Here is a 19,405-nt window from a genome sequence, read left to right as displayed (position 1 = left end):
AATTGTTTCCCCCTTTTTCTTTAATAAATAATAACCATGAGTACAGCTACTCATGTAGTTGTAGGCTTTTCGATGATAGCCATTCTTACTGGTGTGAGGTGATACCTTATTGTGGTTTTGATAAGCATTTCTCTAATAATTAGTGATGTTGAGCATCTTTTCATATGCCTGTTGGCCATCTGTATGTCTTCTTTGGAGAAGTGTCTATTTAGGTCTTCTGCCCATGTTTTGATTTGGTTGTTTGGTTTTTCAATATTAAGCTTTATGAGCTGTTTGTATATTTTGGATATTATTTGCAAATATTTTCTCCTATTCCATAGGTTGTTTTTTCATTTTGTTTATGGTTTCCTTTGCTGTGCAAAAGCTTTTAAGTTTGATTAGGTCCAATTTGTTTATTTTTGCTTTTATTCATTTTGCCTTGTGAGACTAATCTAAGAAAACATTGCTAAGATTTATGTCAGAGAATGTTTTGCCTATGTTCTCTCCTAGGTGTTTTATGGTATCATGTCTTATATTTAGGTCTTTAAACCATTTCAAGTTTATTTTTGTATATAGTGTGAGGGAGTGTTCTAATTTCATTGATTTACATGTAGCTGTCCAGCTTTCCCAACACTATTTGTTGAAGAGACTGTCTTTTCTTCATTGTATATTCTTGCCTCCTTTGTCATAGATTAATTGACCATAGGTTTATTTGGTAGGTTTATTTCTGGGCTCTCTATTCTTTTCCATTGATCTATATGTCTGTTTTTGTGCCAGTGCCACATTGTTTTTTTATACTGTAGCTTTGTAATATTGTCTGAAGTCTGGAAGGGTGTTGTCTCCAGATTTGTTCTTTCTCCTCAGGATTGCTTTGGCAATTCTCAGTCTTTTGTGTTTCCATATAGATTTTATGATTATTTGTTCTAGTTCTGTGAAAAATGTCATGGATATTTTGATAGGGATCACATTAAATCTGTAGATTGCTTTGGGTAGTATGGCCATTTTAACAGTATTAATTCTTCCAATCCAAGAGCATGGGATATCTTTCCATTTCCTTTATGAATGTTTTATAGTTTTTAGTATATAGGTCTTTCACCTCCTTAGTTAAGTTTATTCCTAGGGATTTTGTTTTTTTGATACAGTTTTAAACAGGATTGTTTTCTTACTTTCTCTTTCTGATATTTCATTATTAGTGTAAAGAAATGCAACAGATTTCTATATGTTAATCTTGTATCCTTCTACCTTGCTGAATTCATTTATTAGCACTAATAGTTTTTGTATGGAGATTTTAGGGTTCTCTCTATTGCATATCATGTCATCTGCAAAGAGTGGCAGTTTTACCTCTTTCCTTCCAATTTGGATACCTTTTATTTCTTTTTCTTGTCTGATTGCTGTGACTAGGCCAATACTGTGATAGAAGTGGTGAGAATGGGCATCCTCGTCTTGTTCCTGAATTTAGCAGAAAGGCTTTCAGCTTTTCACGGTTGAGTATTAAGTTGTCTGTGGGTTTGTGGTAAATGGCTTCCCTTGTAACTGCCTTTAGAATCCTATCTTTATCTTTAATTCTCACCATTTTAATTATGATATGTCTTGGTGGGGATCTGTTTGGGTTTATCTTGTATAGGACCCTCTGTTCTTCCTGTACCTGGATATCTGTTTCCTTCTTTAGGTTTGGGAAGTTTTCAGTCATAAATTCTTCAAATACATTTTTGATCCTCTTTTCTCTCTCTTCTCCTTCTGGAACCTCTATTATGCTTAGGTTGGCATCCTTCATATTACTCTCTATATCTCATGTGTTGCTTTCTTTTTTTTTTCATTTTTATTTCTGTCTGCTGTTCTGATTGGGTGATTTCCATTATTCTATCTTCCAGGTCACTTATTCATTCTTCTTTGTTATTTAGTGTGCTATTTATTGCTTCTAGATTGGTTTTTATTTCACCAATTGAGTTGTCTAATTTTGATTGGTTTGTCTTTACAGTTTCTAGTTCCTTGTTACAGTGATCTGCATTTCTATCAATCATCTTTCTTAATTCCTTTAGCATTTTTATTATCTCCTTTTTGAACTTGTGGTCTAGCAGTCTGGTGAGGTCTGTTTCATTATTTGTTCTTTCAGGAGATTTCTCTTGTTCTTCTAATTGGGAGTAGTTCCTCTGCCTTTTCATTTTACTTAAACTTTCTCTGTCTCTATGAATTCAGGAGAAGCACTTATCTACTGTGGTGTATGAAGGGATATTTTTAAGTGGGAGTGACCCTGTGTAGACTGTGTGAGTCCAGTATTTTTGGTGCAGTGGCTGGGTTTGGTATGAATGACAGCCACATCTTTCCTCATAGTGTGCTGGCCATTATCCCTTGATAGTAGGTGTGATTGATGTTGTGGTCTCCAGAGCCTGTGCTGGATGTCAGATGAGACCTGCTAGGCTGTGCTGTGGAGTGGGCTGGGGCTGGGGCCGGGGTGCTGTGGCTGCAGGAATCTAGGTGGTCATGCTGCCACCTGAAACCTGGGCTGCCTCTGTGGCCAACCTCTCCCAGGACCTGTCAGCCGCAGATCCAGCTCCAAGCTGCAGTGTAGAGTGGGCGGGGCCGGAGCGCTCCTGCCAGACACAAAAGAACAGCTGTGTACTCCTGCCCAGGGCCCGTCCACCAGAGACTCAGCGCCCAGCTACTGTGAGTTTCTGTGGCACCACTTAGTGTGCGTGCTGACAAACTCTGCATGTGAGTGCCGACAATGGGCTCCAAGGTTCGGTCCGATCCACACCCCAGGCCCTCCAGCCTGTCTCCCTGCAAGTAGCTTGAGTCCTCTCCCAGGGCCTGTTGGTCCGAGATTTGGCACTTTGCCTCTGTGAGTATCTGTGGCCCCATCTGGTGTGCACCTTGAACTGGGAAGTGAGGTGTGGCAGCAGCCGCCAGCACTGGTCTCTCTCTGCCCTGATTGTTAGCAAGCCAGCATGCCCACCCTCATCGGGAGTAGAATTTAGGCTTTTCCAGCCCCTATATCTGTCCCAGCGGACCTCCCGGCAAGTAAGGGGCCTCTCCAGGGCAAGGGTGTGCCCTTGTGGACCTTCTCTCCTTTACGGATCCCTCCCAGGGGCGCCAGTTCCGTCTCGACGCCTTTTCCCCCTTCCTACCCAGTTGCATGGAGAAGTTTGTTGAAGCTTTGGTTGTATAGGAGTTCTTCTGCCAGTTTCCCGTTGGTTTTCTGTGAGACTTGTTCCACATGTAGATGTATTTTTGATGTGTTTGTGGCTGGAGGTAAGCTCCATGTCCTCCTACTCCGCCATCTTGATCCCCCTCCAACAATTTTGTTTTTAAAAGCCCAAAAGTGGAAACGACCACCATGTCCATCAAGTGGTGAATGAATAAATTGTGGCGTTTCTACACTATAGGATACTACTCAGCCTTAAAAATAAATGAATTATGGATATATGAAACAACATAGAGGAATCTCAGCATAATTATGCTGAAAGATGGTGGGCAAAAAAAATACATACTATTTTATTACATTTAACTAAAGGCCTGGAAAATGCAAACTAATGTATAGTGATAGAAAACAGATCAGTATTTGCCTAGGGAGGAGTATTGGAAAGGAACCTGAAAAGGCTCATTGTTGGGTTCTCTTCATTATCTTGACGGTTTCATATATATATATATATATATATATCAGCACATCAAATTGTACACTTTAAATACATACAGCTTAATGTATGTCTATTATATTTCAGGAGAGCTATTATATCTCAGGAGAGCTGTTAAAATAATTTAAACTGTTAAAAAATATTCACATTTCCCTGATTGTCTTATAATAATTTTGTTTGCAGCATCCTTGTTAAAATTTAGATCAAAATAAGATCCATGCACTAGCTGGTTAACATTTCTCTTAAGTCTCTAGGTCTGTAAGTTCCCCATCAACTCTTTTATTTTTTCTTAGGAAAAAATTTTAATGAGCAAAATTTGGTTATTTTTCTATATAGTTCCACAGTCTAATTTTGTTGACTGTATCCCCACTGTGGTAGCTAACCTATATTTCTCTGGTTCTTGTATTTCCTATATGTTGGTAGTTAGGTCTAGAGTCTTAAGTTTGATTTTCTGGGGCCATGAGTACTTCCGTAGCAGGTGTAGTGTTCTTTCATTAAATTGGCATATAGAAGCTGGTTGTCCTTTTTTCCCCAGTTTTATTGAGATATAATTGACATAAAGCACTGTATAAGTTTAACATGTACAACATAGTGATGTGACTTACATGCATCATGAAATGTTTATCATGATAAGTTTGGTGAACAACCATCATTTCGTATAGATACAAAATAAAAGTAATAGAAAAAATTTTCCTTGTAATGAGACCTCTTAGGATTTACTCTTTTAACAACTTTCATACGTAATATACAGCAATGTTAATTATATTTATCATCTTGTACCTTACATCCCTAGTACTTATTCATCTTATAATTGGAAGTTTGTGTTACTGAAGGTTACAATCTATTTACAGTTATTACAAAATATTAGCTGTATTCTCTGCTTTGCAAAATACATTCTTGTAGCCTATCTTACACCCAATAGTTTATACCTCCCACTCCCCAACCCCTATAATATTGCTCCTCCCCCCCCACTGGTAACCACTAGTTTGTTCTCTGTATCTGAGTCTGCTTCTTTTTTATCATATTCACTAGCTTGTTGTATTTTTTGGATTCCACATATAAGCGATATCATGCAATATATGTCTTTCTCTGTCTTTACTTAGCATAGAGATAGACTTTCTTAACAGTGTTGTAAAATTCACCTCTTATATTTTCATCTAGTACTTTTTTTTCCTTGATCTTTTTTTATTGAAGTATAGTTGATTTACAATATTTTATTAGTTTCAGGTGTACAGCATAGTGAGTCAATATTTTTATAGATTATACTCCATTTAAAGTTATTATAAAATATTGGCTATATTCCTTGTGCTGAACAATATATCCTTGTAGCTTATTTATTTTATACATAGTAGTTTGTATTTCTTCATCCCTTACCCCTATCTTGCCCCTCCTCCCTTCCCTCTCACCACTGGTAACCACTCTATATCTGTGAGTCTACTTCTTTTGTTATATTCACTAGTGTGTTTTATTTTTTAATTCAACATATAAGTGGTAACATATGTCTCACTTATTTCACTTAGCATAATACCCTCCAGGTTCATCCATGTTGCTGCAAATGGCAAAATTCTGTTCTTTTTAATGGCTGAATAATAGTCCACTGTATATATATAAGACATCTTCTTTATCCATTCATCTATTGATGGGCTCTTAGGTTGCTTCCATATCTTGGCAATTGTAAATAATGCTGCAGTGAACATGGAGTGCGTATATCTTTTTGAATTACTGTATTTGTTTTCTTCAGATAAATACCCAGGAGTGTAATTGCTGGGTCATATGGTAGTTCTTTTTCTTTAATTTTTTGAGGAAACTCCATACTGTTTTCCACAGTGGCTGTACCAATTTACATTCCCACTAACAATGTGCAAAAGTTCCCTTTTCTCCACATCCTCACCCACATTTGTTATTTGTGTTATTTTTGATGATAGCCATTCTGACAGGTGTGAGGTGATATCTCATTGTGGTTTTGATTTGCACTTTCCTGATGATTAGAGATGCATTTCCTCTTTGGAAGTATGCCTATTCAGATTCTCTGCCCATTTTAAAAGTCAGGTTGTTTGGTTTTGTGATGATCTTCAATTAGTTATGGCTATGGGAAGTGATTAGTGACCTTTGGGTAGAGTGGGAGTTCTGTATGATCCCACGGTAACTGTTGTAGTGAATGGTGGGGGTTTGTATTGGACAATTAGTGAGTATGTGATTTCATGCCTCTGTGTACTTTCTGTCATAATGTCACCCTTAGAAGTATTCATTGGTATTTAAAGGGCAGAATTAATGGAAACCAAGTAGAAAAGTCTTAGTCAAGCAATAGGCCGTGGACAATGATGATAGCTGCTAATAATGATTGTGGCTTAGATAGGAAATTAGTCCAGGAAGGTGATCAATTTCCAACAGAGATAGAGTCCAAAGGTAGTGAAGAATAAGTTCACATTAATATTTAAAAGATTAACATGTCTTTTTATTTCCCAAAGCCAGTGCTAAAAGCCTACCAAGATCATAAGAAATCAGAATACATATATGAGCAGAATCGTTACCAGTTAATCACTTCTGGAGTCCTAAAGCCTCCAGGAAGCACTGAAGAAAGAAGTTCTACTAAATCTCTTGTTCAGTTCAAGCGTGAAGATTCTGTGAAAAAGAAAAAACAGGTAAGTATTAAAGTACTTAATTGATCTTTTTAATGTTTGTTTCATATAGCATTGCTAACATGCTTTTAACTCATAAGGATAGTGGCAAAATCTTTTCCCCTTAGGTTATGTAATGGATTGGGATAATACAGTATTTCCCAGTTCTTCCTATTTAAGGAAAATTTGGACAGTAGAGTAAAATCATAAAGGAAAACTTTTATCATTCATATAGTGTCTTTTGATCTTCTCTAGAAGACATGTTAAAAGAAGACATAATAGTATTTTGAATGTTATTATAACTTCTATGAAATTTTCATCATTATCCCCCCAAATCTTTGAAGACCTTGGTGAAGGGCAATAAAATGGAAACTTAACCAACTAGAGAGGCAACTTTTGTAATTGGTGAGAGTTGTAGAGTGGGGAAGTTGCCTTGCAATGAATAAGTGAATAGTAGTTCTGGGGCAAAATCACTAGAGCCTGGCTTTATGTAAACACCTGTAGATAATTAAACAAAAGAACAGAAGTGGAAGAAAATGTGGAGGACACACCCACAATAAAAATACCAATAGAGCCAAGAATTCTCTGAGCTTTTTATTGAGAGAATCTTTCAGTGCTAGTTGTCTTTCAGGCTTTGGGCTGCAGTGCTAGAAATTGAGAGTTGAGGACAAGCTCTGTCCTCGAGGATTTCAGAATCTGGAGGTGGGAAATGAACAAGTAAACACGTAAGCGCAGTGAGGTGTGATAAGAGCTCCACTGATCATTTAAAGTACAAAATAATGGAGAACTGAGCAGAAGGGATGCTTATACCTGGTGGCCAGGGGGATCATCAGTGGAAGAACAGCTACCCTAGGGAACTGCACTAAGCTCGGAGGAATAAGTGGAAAGTTAACAAGGCAAATAAGGTGGGAGAGCTATGGCCTTGGGAGCCATGGGTTTGGGTGAGATTATCCTGAAAGAATATCATATGATAAATTGTATGAAATTGTATAGCTTCAGTTAATTTGGTTTCTGTGAGGTAGAGAGAACGAGATATTTTAAGTGGGGCCAAGAAAGATCTGATTGTACATTAATTAGCTCATTTGGTATAAAGTGGGTTTCAAGAGCTTGAATTTTAAAAAGAGATTATGCAAACTATTATATTATATATAGGAAGGATTAATAAAACAAGGTCCTACTGTATAGCACAGGGAACTATATTCAATATGCTGTGATAAACCATAATGGAAAAGGATATGAAAATGAATATATATGTGTAAAACTGAATCACTTTGCTGTACAGCAGAAATTATCACAACATTGTAAATCAACTATACGTCAATACAATTTTTAAAAAATAAAAGCGAGAGAGATTGTGTGCACATCTGGGATGAAGGAAGTAGCTGAAAAGGAATAAGTTATAGGTTATGTTTGGCTGTAACTGTAACTAAGTGAAGAATTCAGTAAAGAGTTAGAGGTTGAATGGAAATGTGGAAGAAAGGGGATATTCTGTTTAAAAGGAGAAGGGTATTTATTCTGAGAAGAGGTTCATTTTTCTGGGTATTGATTTCTCAGAATGAGTTCAGAATGGAAATGTATCTAGTAAGATTTACTGGGAGATGAAGGAAGGAAGGAAGGAAGGAAGGGAGGGAGGGAGGGAGGGAGGGAGGGAGGGAGGGAAGGAGGGAGGGAGGAAGGAAAGAAGGACGGAAAGTTGAAGGCTTTGCTTCCAGTAATTAAGAAAGATTGACTTATCGATTGAACTGGGAATCCACCATAGAGGAATATGATAGATGTTCCACAATTTATGAATAAATGCTTCCTCTATTTCCCTCCCCCAACTACTGCAAAATCCAAACATATGTGACTGTTTAAATTGAATCACATCTTCCCACTGAGTTACACAATTAGACATAAAATGAAAATGTTTAGGCCTATTGTCGAAGAAACCTTTCACTTAGAATGCAGTACAACTTTTTAAGAGATATAATAAATAAAATAAATGCATTTCCTTTTAAAATATTAATACTCTTGTCTCATAAAAGAGTTAACTACAGCTCTTGTTGAAACATTGGGACAAAGCAATATATATTTTCTCTGGTTCTGGTATCTGGTTTGGCCTCTTCTTTTATATAAGAAAACAGTACTTTTGTTGCTATCCCTGCCCAATAAATGAAAGGAGCATATTTTATCTTTGATTTTAAAGATGTATGTCCTTTAGCTCTGAAATTCCCAGTATTCTCTTCTGAAACTCCTATTCAATGAGGTATTTAATCAGAGATAGAGAATAATGATCCCTATGAATACAAATCTTATGGGGACGTTGTTCCACAGAGCTTATGGTAATAACTCTCTTATAGAAATGGCAACCTCTATTAACTCTGCTAATAGGCAATAAAGATATCATTTATATATGTACCTCAATTATTCACCAAAGCAGGTCTGCAATGCAGATTCTTTTATCTTAAAGCCAGTCCTGTCAGAGAGACAAAGGGATGACTGTTGGAGTTGATGTCACATTTCCTCAAACACGGTTATCAACCTCCTCGGCAGGAGGAGAAGACATGTTTGATGCTGTCCCAAGTTTGTTGGGGAGGAGCAAAGAAGTGTGAGTGGCACTGAGAGCAGACAGTGGGACCCAGGGATTGGAGCAAAGCTCAAGTGTGTGAACATCGTGGGGACTTAGCCTTGGGGCTCCACACGTGGTCCGGAGCCAGCAGCATCTGCATCTCCTGGAAGCAAGTGAGAAATGCAGAGTCTCAGGCTCCACCTTGGATTGGCTGGCAGACTCTGCATTTCAACAGGTTACCCAGGTAATTCATATGCACACTGAAATGTGAGAGGCACTGTCTCCAGAACAAACAATTAATTGTGAGTAAATAACATATGCTTATGCTTAGGACCCACAGGGCGGGAAGCATAAGCATATATGTTACTAACTCAATTGCCTGTTCTGGAGACAGTGCCTCTCACATTTCAGTGTGCATGTGAGGACACATGTACCCCAGTGTTCATTGCAGCACTATTTACAATATCCAGGACATGGAAACAACCTAAATGTCCAATGATAGATGAATGGATAAAGAAGATGTGGTACATATATACAATGGAATATTACTCAGCCACAAAAAGGAACAAAATTAGGTCATTTGTAGAGATGTGGATGGACCTAGAGTCTATCATATAGAGTGAAGTAAGCCAGAAAGAGAAAAACAAATATCGTATATTAATGCATATATGTGGAATCCAGAAAAATGGTACAGATAAACCTATTTGTAGGGCAGGCATACAGACGTAGATGTAGAGAACAGACATGTGGACATGGGGAGGAAAGGGAGGGTGGCATGAATTGGGAGATTATATTTGACATAAATACACTACCATGTGTAAAATAGATAGCTAGTGGAACCTGCTGTATAGCACAAGGAGCTCAGCTCGGTGCTCTGTGATGACCTAGATGGGTGGGATGGGGGGAGGTGGGAGGGAGGTCCAAGAGGGAGGGAATATAGGTATACATATAGCTGATTCACTTCACTGTACAGCAGAAACTAACACAGCATTGTAAAGCAATTTTACTCCAATAAAAAAATAAATAAAGTAAGAGGAGGAAGTTGGAAAAAAAATAACACATATGCTTCTCCAAGGCTATTACATAATACTGATCCCCAATACTCAATGTAACAATCTGTCACATTCATTAAAAATAGTTTATTATGAGTTATGATGACAGCTGTCCAAGATGTCACTCACCGAAAAGCATCAAGGTTGTCAGAAAGAAGTGGGGCTGGTGGGGGGGTGGGCAGGGTGTTGAGGGAAAGGCCCCAGTCAGGGGAGATACAGAGCAACTGAGCAAGGGGAGTGGTGGGCTCTCATAAACACCAGGGAGCTGGTAACATTTTGATGTAATAAACATTTAAGTGAAGGGAGAAGAGAAGGCAATGGGAAGTGTTGCTGGGAGTGCTTGTGGGAAGGAGACGGACATCTGGGCAAGGAGTACTGAGAGGGAATCTATCACTGCCAATCAATAGTTTGAAAGTTTTCAGTTCAAAATTGCTTTCCTTTAAGCCCTAGATATCTTAGGCAGTGTGGTAATTAGTCCTGGAGGTTAATATTTTGTCACATATATAGGTTCCCCCCCCCAAAAAAAAACTAATTTTTTAAAAAACTGGCTTTGTTTAGATCCAATGGCCCTCTGCCGAGGCGTTCTCCCCCTCTCCTGCTAAACTGTCACGTACCAGCACTGGAAGAAGAGGCCTCTACGAGATTAGTTCCTCAACTTACCCTAAGTACTATTTCCACGACCGGGAAGAAGTCATTAAAGCCAACATTCAAGATCCCTTGCAAATCATCAAAATAGTACGTGAAAATGAGCACATTGGATTTCTTTATATGATCTCTGCAGTGCCAAGATCTTCCACTGAGTACAATAGATATAATCTGAAGTGAGTTCTCTTTTATGAAGCAATTTATTTAGCAGCAAAAATTACAAATAAGATTGCAAATGTTATCCATAATCAATTGCGTGTTAACGATTTATCTGATAAAATATAAGTTGGGTTATCATCCAATGACAAATGAATCTTAATCACAACAATTTTATTTTTCCCATTTATCTTTACTTATAGACATTTTATAGACACTGCTGTGTTTCTATGATTATATTATATTGATATAATTCCATTTATTTTTAATCGGTATTACAAACGTATTTTTGATATTTTTTGATTACTGAGAAAAGAAGATGGCAATGTATAAAAAATAGATGATGCTTGTTTTTTTCACATGTCATTTCAGCTTTCCTTAATAGAGTAGAAATAAGGGTTTTTTGTAAGTAAAATGAGCTTGATAATTTAGGGTATTTATATAGATTAATAATACACACACACTCACATATACTCTCTATTGTTGCTAAACACACATTTGTTGTTGAAATAATTTGACGAGTCACCCAAATGTGTCTGTGAATTGCTTTAATATTCAGCACAACAGGTAACAGGACTTAAAGATGATGCTGACCTTCCTCTGTGGTGGTTTAGTTGGGTTGAATGCTATAGTTGTTGAGATGGTCTTTCCTCGAAGGTGGTTGTAGTTGAGCATTGCCGCCAAATTCTTTGAGCTGCCTTCCCCAGTCTCTGCTGCATAGGAAGATAAAAGTTCTTTCTAGGAATTCTCTTCTCCCTTACTCAGCACTGTAGTTTTGATTGAGTCAGATAACACTGAAAACAACTCTCCTGCTGGGGAGAAGAAAAACATTTTAATCAAATTTTTAAATGATAGATTTATTGTAAACCTGAAAGAGCTTAACAGGAGTGAGGAACAATTTGTAGAAGGAAGAGAGATGCTTATGAAAATCATTCAGCAAAATGTACTGAGCACGCAATCTATAGCATGACCATTTCTAGGTGCTAGAGCTGTGTTAGGGAACCATCCAGATCAAAATTGCTGCCCTCATGGAGCTTACATTTTAGCAGAGGGAGACAATAATTAATACGATACAGGAGTAAATTATATAGAATGCTAGAATATGCTAAGTGTTATACAAAAAAACAGTGTAGAGCAAAGGGGATTGGGAGTTCTTGGAAAGAGGTTCTTAATAAGTTGGGGTGGTCCTTGAGAAGCTGGCATTTGGACAAAGACTCGAAGGAGAAGGAGTGAACTATGTGCTATGGGAAGAGGGGAGAAGAGCTTTCCAGACAGCAGCAAAGTGAATACAAATATCCCAAGGCAGGAGCACACCTGGCATGTTGAAGAACCGAACAGCAGGCTGGTGTGACTACAGTAGAATGAATGAGATGACAGACCGTTGATGGCCCTGCCAGCTATTGTAAAAACATTAACTTTTACTCTGAGAAAAATGGAGAACCAAGGAAGAATTTCAAGTAGAGAAGTGCCGTGATCTGAATTACATTTTGAAAAGGACCTCTCTGGTTGCTGTGTAGAGGATGGACTTTTGAGGAGCAAGTATTGAAACAGGAAGACCGATTAGAAGGCTGTAATTATTCACGTAAGAGATAGACCAGGTGGTAGTGGTGGAGGTGGGGAGAAGTGGGTCAAATTCTGGAAATAATTTGAAGGTTAAGCCAACAGGATTTTCTTTTTAAACTCAACTTTATTGAGATATAATTGACATAATACTATGACCCATTTTAATTGTAGTTTGATAAGCTTTGCCAAACGTATACATTCAGGTAAACACTACCTCAATCAAGAACATTTCTGTCACCTGAAAAATTTCTCATACATACCCTCCACCATGACCACCCCTCCCTGACACCTCAAGCAGCCACTAGTGTAATTTCTATCACAACATGTTAGTTATGCTTTTTTAAAAAGTATTTCACACAGAGGGAATCACAGCTGGTTTTTTGTGTCCAATTTCTCTAGCATAATATTTTTGAGATCCATGTTGTTGCATGAATAAATTTCCTTTCCTTGCTGAGTAGTATTCCATTTTATGAATATACCATAATTTGTTTAGTCATTCAACTGTTGAGGGCTGGGTTTTTTACTTTTTTGTTTTGTTTTGTTTTTATTGGAGTATAGTTGCTTTACAATGTTGTGCTAGCTCATGCAGCACAGTGAAGTGAACCAGCCATATGTATACACATATCCCCTCCCTTTGGGATTTCCCTCCCATCCAGGTCACCACATAGCACTGAGTAGACTTCCCCGTGCTATACAGCAGTTCCTCACTAGTTATCTATTTCATACCCAGCGGCATATATATGTTAATCCCAATCTCCCAATTCATCCCACTCCCCCATTCCTGCCCCTGTTGTCCACACATTTGTTCCCTACATCTATGTCTCTATTTCTGCTTTGCAAATAGATTCATCAGTACCGTTCTTCTAGATTCCACATATATGTCTTAATATATGATACTTGTTTTTCTCTTTCTGGCTTACTTCACTCTGTATGTCTGTCTCTAGGTCCATCCATTCCTCTACAAATGACACAATGTGTACAAATATACCACATCTTTATCCATTAATCTGTTGATGGACATTTAGCTTGCCTCCATGTCCTGGCTATTGTAAATAGTGCTGTAATGAACATTGGGGGCATGTGTCTTTTTGCATAATGGTTTCTCTGGGTATATGCCCAGTAGTGGGATTGCTGGGTCATATGGTAGTTCTATTTTTACTTTTTGAAGGAACCTCCATACTGTTCTCCATAGTGGCTGTATCCATTTACATTCCCACCAACAGTGCAAGAGGGTCCCTCTTCTTCACACCCTCTCCAGCATTTATTGTTTGTAGATTTTTTGATGATGGCCATTCTAACCGGTGTGAGGCAATAACTCATTGTAGTTTTGATCTGCATTTCTCTAATAATTAGTGATGTTGAGCATCTTTTCATGTGTCTCTTGGCCATCTCTATGTCTTCTTTGTAGAAATGGTTATTTAGATCTTCTGGCCATTTTTTGATTGGGTTGTTTGTTTTTTTGATATTGAGCTGCAGGAGCTGTTTGTATATATTGCAGATTAATCCCTTGTCAGTTGCTTCATTTGCAAATAATTTCTCCCATTCTGAGGGTTGTCTTTTCATCTTGCTTATAGTTTCCTTTGCTCTGCAAAAGCTTTTAAGTTTCATTAGGTCCCATTTGTTTACGTTTGTTTTTATTTCCATTTCTCCAGGAGGTGGGTCAAAAAGGATCTTGCTGTGATTTATGTCATACAGTGTTCTGCCTATGCTTTCCTCTAAGAGTTTGATGGTGTCTGGCCTTACATTTAGGTCTTTAATCCATTTTATTTTTGTATATGTTGTTATGGAGTGTTCTAATTTCATTCTTTTATATGTATCTGTCCAGTTTGCCCAGCACCATTTATTGAAGAGGCTGTCTTTTCTCCATTGTATATTCTTGCCTTCTTTGTCATAGATTAGGTGAACATAGGTGCATGGGTTTAGCTATGGGCTTTCTATCCTGTTCATTGATCTGTATTTCTGTTTTTGTGCCAGTACCATACTGTCTTGATTACTGTAACTTTGTAGTATAGTCTGAAGTCAGTGAGCCTGATTCCTCAAGCTCTGTTTTTCTTTCTCAAGATTGCTTTGGCTGTTCAGGGTCTTTTGTGTTTCCATACAAATTGTAAAATTTTTTGTTCTAATTCTGTGAAAAATGCAATTGGCAATTTGGTAGGGATTGCACTGAATCTGTAGATTGCTTTGGATAGTATCATCAGTTTCACAATATTGATTCTTCCAATCCAAGAATATGGCATCTCTCTCCATCTGTTTGTGCCATCTTTGATTTCTTGCATCAGTATAGTATAGTTTTCTGAGTACAGGTCTTTTGCCTCCTTAGATAGGTTTATTCCTAGATACTTTATTCTTTTTGTTGCAGTGGTAAATGGGAATATTTCCTTAATTTCTCTTTCAGATTTTTCATCATTAGTGTATAGAGATGCAAGAGATTTCTGTGCATTAATTTTGTATCCTACTACTTTACCAAATTCATTGATTAGCTCTAGTAGTTTTCTGGTGGCATCTTTAGGATTCTCTATGTGTAGTATCATGTCATCTGCAAACAGTGACAGTTTTACTTCTTCTTTTCCAATTTGTATTCCTTTTATTTCTTTTACTTCTTTGATTGACGTGGCTAGGACTTCCAAAACTATGTTGAATAATAATGGCGACAGTGGACACCCTTGTCTTGTTCCTGATCTTAAGGAAATGCTTTCAGTTTTTCACCATTGAGAATGATGTTTGCTGTGGGTTTGTCATATATGGCCAAATGTTCTATATATTGAGGTAGGTTCCCTCTATGCCCAATTCTGGAGAGTTTTTATCATAAATGGGAGTTAAATTTTGTCAAAAGCTTTTTCTGCATCTATTGAGGTGGTCATGTGCTTCTTATTCTTCAGTCTGTTGATATGGTGTATCACGTTGATTGATTTGCATATATTGAAGAATCCGTGCATCCCTGGGATTCATCCCACTTGATTGTGGTGTATGATCTTTTTCATGTGTTGTTGGATTCTGTTTGCTAGTATTTTGTTGAGGATTTTTGCATCTATGTTCATCAGTGATATTGGTCTGTAATTTTCTTTTTTTGTAGTATCTTTGTCTGGTTTTGGAATCATGGTAATGATGGCCTCGTAGAATGAGCTTCGGAGTGTTCTTTCCTCTGCAATTTTTTTGGAAGAGTTTGAGAAGGATAGATGTTAGCTCTTCTCTAAATGTTTGAAGGAATTCACCTGTGAAGCCATCTGGTCCTGGCCTTTTGTTTGTTGGAAGATTTTTAATAACAGTTTCAATTTCAGTGTTTGTGATTGGCTTGTTCATATTTTCTATTTCTTCCTGGTTCAGTCTTGGAAGGTTGTGCATTTCTAAGAGTTTGTCCATTTCTTCCACATTGTCCATTTTATTGGCAAATAGTTCCTTGTAGTAATCTCTTATGATCATTTGTATTTCATTTTATTTTTACATCTTTATTGGAGTATAATTGCTTTACAATGGTGTGTTAGTTTCGGCTTTATAACAAAGTGAATCAGTTATACATACACATATGTCCCCATATCTCTTCCCCGTTGCACCTCCCTCCCTCCCACCCTCCCTATCCCACCCTTCTAGGTGGTTACATACCACCTAGCTGATCTCCCTGTGCTATGTGGCTGCTTCCCAGTAGCTATCTATTTTATGTTTGGTAGTGTATATATGTCCATGCCACTCTCTCACTTTGTCCCAGCTTATCCTTCCCCCTCAGCATATCCTCAAGACCATTCTCTAGTAGGTCTGCATCTTTATTCGCATCTTGCCCCTAGGTTCTTCTGACCATTTTTTTTCTTTTTTTTTTTTAGATTCCATATATATGTGTTAGCATATGGTATTTGTTTTCTTCTTTCTTACTTACTTCACTCTGTATGACACACTCAAGGTCCATCCACCTCACTACAAATAACTCAGTTTCCTTCCTTTTTATGGCTGAGTAATATTCCATTGTATATATGTGCCACATCTTCTTTATTCATTCATCTATTGATGGACACTTAGGTTGCTTCCATGTCCTGGCTATTGTAAATAGAGCTGCAATGAACATTTTGGTACATGACTCTTTTTGAATTATGGTTTTCTCAGGCTATATGCCCAGTAGTGGCATTGCTGGGTCGTATGGTAGTTCTAGTTTTAGATTTTTCAGGAACATCCATACTGTTCTCCATAGTGGCTGTATCAATTTACATTCCCACCAACAGTGTAAGAGGGTTCCCTTTTCTCCACACCCTCTCCAGTATTTAATGTTTGTAGATTTTTTGATGATGGTCATTCTGACCAGTGTGAGATGATATCTCATTGTAGTTTTGATTTGCATTTCTCTAATGATTAATGATGTTGAGCATTCTTTCATGTGTTTGTTGGCAGTCTGTATATCTTCTTTGGAGAAATGTCTATTTAGGTCTTCTGCCCATTTTTGGATTGGGTTGTTTGTTTTTTGATATTGAGCTGCATGTTTTGCTTGTATGTTTTGGAGATTAATCCTTTGTCAGTTGCTTCATTTGCAAATATTTTCTCCCATTCTGAGGGTTGTCTTGTCGTCTTCTTTATGGTTTCCTTTGCTGTGCAAAAGCTTTTAAGTTTCCTTAGGTCCCATTTGTTTATTTTTGTTTTATTTCCATTTCTCCAGGAGGTGGGTCAAAAAGGATCTTGCTGTGATTTATGTCATACAGTGTTCTGCCTATGTTTTCCTCTAAGAGTTTGATGGTGTCTTGCCTTACATTTAGGTCTTTAATCTATTTTGAGTTTATTTTTGTGTATGGTGTTAGGAAGTGTTCTAATTTCATTCTTTTACATGTAGCTGTCCAGTTTTTCCAGCACTACTTATTGAAGAGGCTGTCTTTTCTCCACTGTATATTCTTGCCTCCTTTATCAAAGATAATGTGACCATATGTGCGTGTGTTTATCTCTGGGCTTTCTATCCTGTTGCATTGATCTATATTTCTCTTTTTGTGCCAGTACCATATTGTCTTGATTACTGTAGCTCTGTAGTATAGTCTGAAGTCAGGGAGCCTGATTCCTCCAACTCCATTTTTCTATCTCAAGATTACATTTGCTATTCGAGGTCCTTTGTGTTTCCACACAAATTGTGGAATTTCTAATTCTAGTTCTGTGAAAAATACCAGTGGTAGTTTAATAGGGATTGCATTAAATTTGTATATTGCTTTGGGTAGTAGAGTCATTTTCACAGTATTGATTCTTCCAATCCAAGAACATGGTATATCTCTCCAACTATTTGTATCATCTTTAATTTCTTTCATCAGTGTCTTATAATTTTCTGCATACAGATCTTTTGTCTCCTTATGTAGGTTTATTCCTAGATATTTTATTCTTTTTGTTGCAATGGTAAATGGGAGTGTTTTCTTAATTTCACTTTCAGATTTTTCATCATTAATGCATAGGAATGCTAGAGATTTCTGTGCATTAATTTTGTATCCTGCTGCTTTATCAAATTCATTGATTAGCTCTAGTAGTTTTCTGGTAGCATCTTTAGGATTCTCTACATATAGTATCATGTCATCTGCTAACAGTGACAGCTTTACTTCTTCTTTTCCAACTTGGATCCCTGTTATTTCTTTTTCTTCTCTGATTGCTGTGGCTAAAACTTCCAAAACTATATTGAATAATAGTGGTGAGAGTGGGCAACCTTGTCTTGTTCCTGATCTTAGAGGAAATGGTTTCAGTTTTTCACCATTGAGGATGATGTTGGCTGTGGGTTTGTCATATATGGCCTTTATTATGTTGAGGAAAGTTCCCTCTATGCCTACTTTCTGGACAGTTTTTAATCATAAATCGGTGTTGAATTTTGTTGAAAGCTTTCTCTGAATCTATTGAGATGATCATGTGGTTTTTCCCTTTCAATTTGTTAATATGGTGTATCACATTGATTGATTTGCATATATTGAAGAATCCTTGCATTCCTGGGATAAAACCCAGTTGATCATAGTATATGATCCTTTAAATGTGCTGTGGATTTTGTTTGCTAGTATTTTGTTGAGGATTTTTGCACCTATGTTCATCAGTGATATTGGCCTGTAGTTTTCTTTCTTTGTGACATCTTTTTCTGGTTTTGGTATCAGAGTGATGGTGGCCTCGTAGAATAAGATTGTGAGTGTTCCTCCCTCTGCTGTATTTTGGAAAGGTTTGAGAAAGATAGGTGTTAGCTCTTCTCTAAGTGTTTGATAGAATTCGCCTGTGGAGCCATCTGGTCTTGGGCTTTTGTTTGTTGGAAGATTTTTAATCACAGTTTCAATTTCAGTGCTTGTGGTTGGTCTATTCATATATTTTATTTCTTCCTGGTTCAGTCTTGGAAGGTTGTGCATTTCTAAGACTTTGTCCATTTCTTCCAGGTTGTCCATTTTAGTGGCATATAGTTGCTTGTAGTAATCTCTCATGATCCTTTGTATTTCTGCAGTGTCAGTTGTTACTTCTCCTTTTTCATTTCTAATTCTATTGATTTGAGTCTTCTCCCTTTTTTTCTTGATAAGTCTGGCTAATGGTTTATCAACTTTGTTTATCCTCTCAAAGAACCAACTTTTAGTTTTACTGATCTTTGCTATCGTTTCCTTCATTTCTGTTTCATTTATTTCTGATCTGATCTTTATCATTTCTTTCCTTCTGCTAACTTTGGGTTTTTTTGTTCTTTCTCTAACTGCTTTAGGTGTAAGGTTAGATTGTTTATTTGAGATGTTTCTTGTTTCCTAAGCTAGGATTGTATTGCTATAAACTTCCCTCTTAGAACTGCTTTTGCTGCATCCCATAGGTTTTCGATCATTGTGTTTTCATTGTCATTTGTTTCTAGGTATTTTTTGGTTGCCTCTTTGATTTCTTCATTGATCTTTTGGTTATTAAGTAGTGTATTGTTTGGCCTCCATGTGTTTGTATTTCTTACAGATTTTTTCCTGTAATTGATATCTAGTCTCATAGTGTTGTGGTTGGAAAAGATACTTGATATGATTTCAATTTCCTTAAACTTATCAAGGCTTAATCTGTGACCCAAGATATGATCTATCCTGGAGAATGTTCCATGAGCAGTGGAGAAGAATGTGTATTCTGTTGTTTTTGGATGAAATGTCCTATAAATATCAATTAAGTCCATCTTCTCTAACATATCATTTAAAGCTTGTGTTTCCTTCTTTGTTTTCATTTTGGATGATCTGTCCATTGGTGAAAGTGGGGTGTTAAAGTCCCCTATGATGATTGTGT

The 19,405-nt window shown here is 37.2% G+C and overlaps 1 protein-coding gene across 1 annotated transcript in view; it reads left to right on the top strand.

Annotated features, from left to right (window-relative positions):
- Positions 1–19,405, top strand: part of DNAH6 (dynein axonemal heavy chain 6) — a 292,860-nt gene that overhangs the window by 12,344 nt on the left and 261,111 nt on the right. Inside the window, exons 3-4 of the mRNA XM_027129214.1 lie at positions 6,080–6,253; positions 10,388–10,650. Of these exons, the coding sequence (XP_026985015.1) occupies positions 6,080–6,253; positions 10,388–10,650 (437 nt within the window). The remainder of the gene's footprint in view (positions 1–6,079; positions 6,254–10,387; positions 10,651–19,405) is intronic.

The sequence above is a fragment of the Aethalodelphis obliquidens genome, unplaced genomic scaffold (assembly GCF_003676395.1).
Source record: "Aethalodelphis obliquidens isolate GAN/ISIS:26980383/991018 unplaced genomic scaffold, ASM367639v1 scaffold35, whole genome shotgun sequence".
In the NCBI taxonomy this organism is placed as follows: Eukaryota; Metazoa; Chordata; class Mammalia; order Artiodactyla; family Delphinidae; genus Aethalodelphis; species Aethalodelphis obliquidens.
Note: the sequence above shows the minus strand (reverse complement) of the source record. Positions and strands in the feature narration are given on the sequence as shown.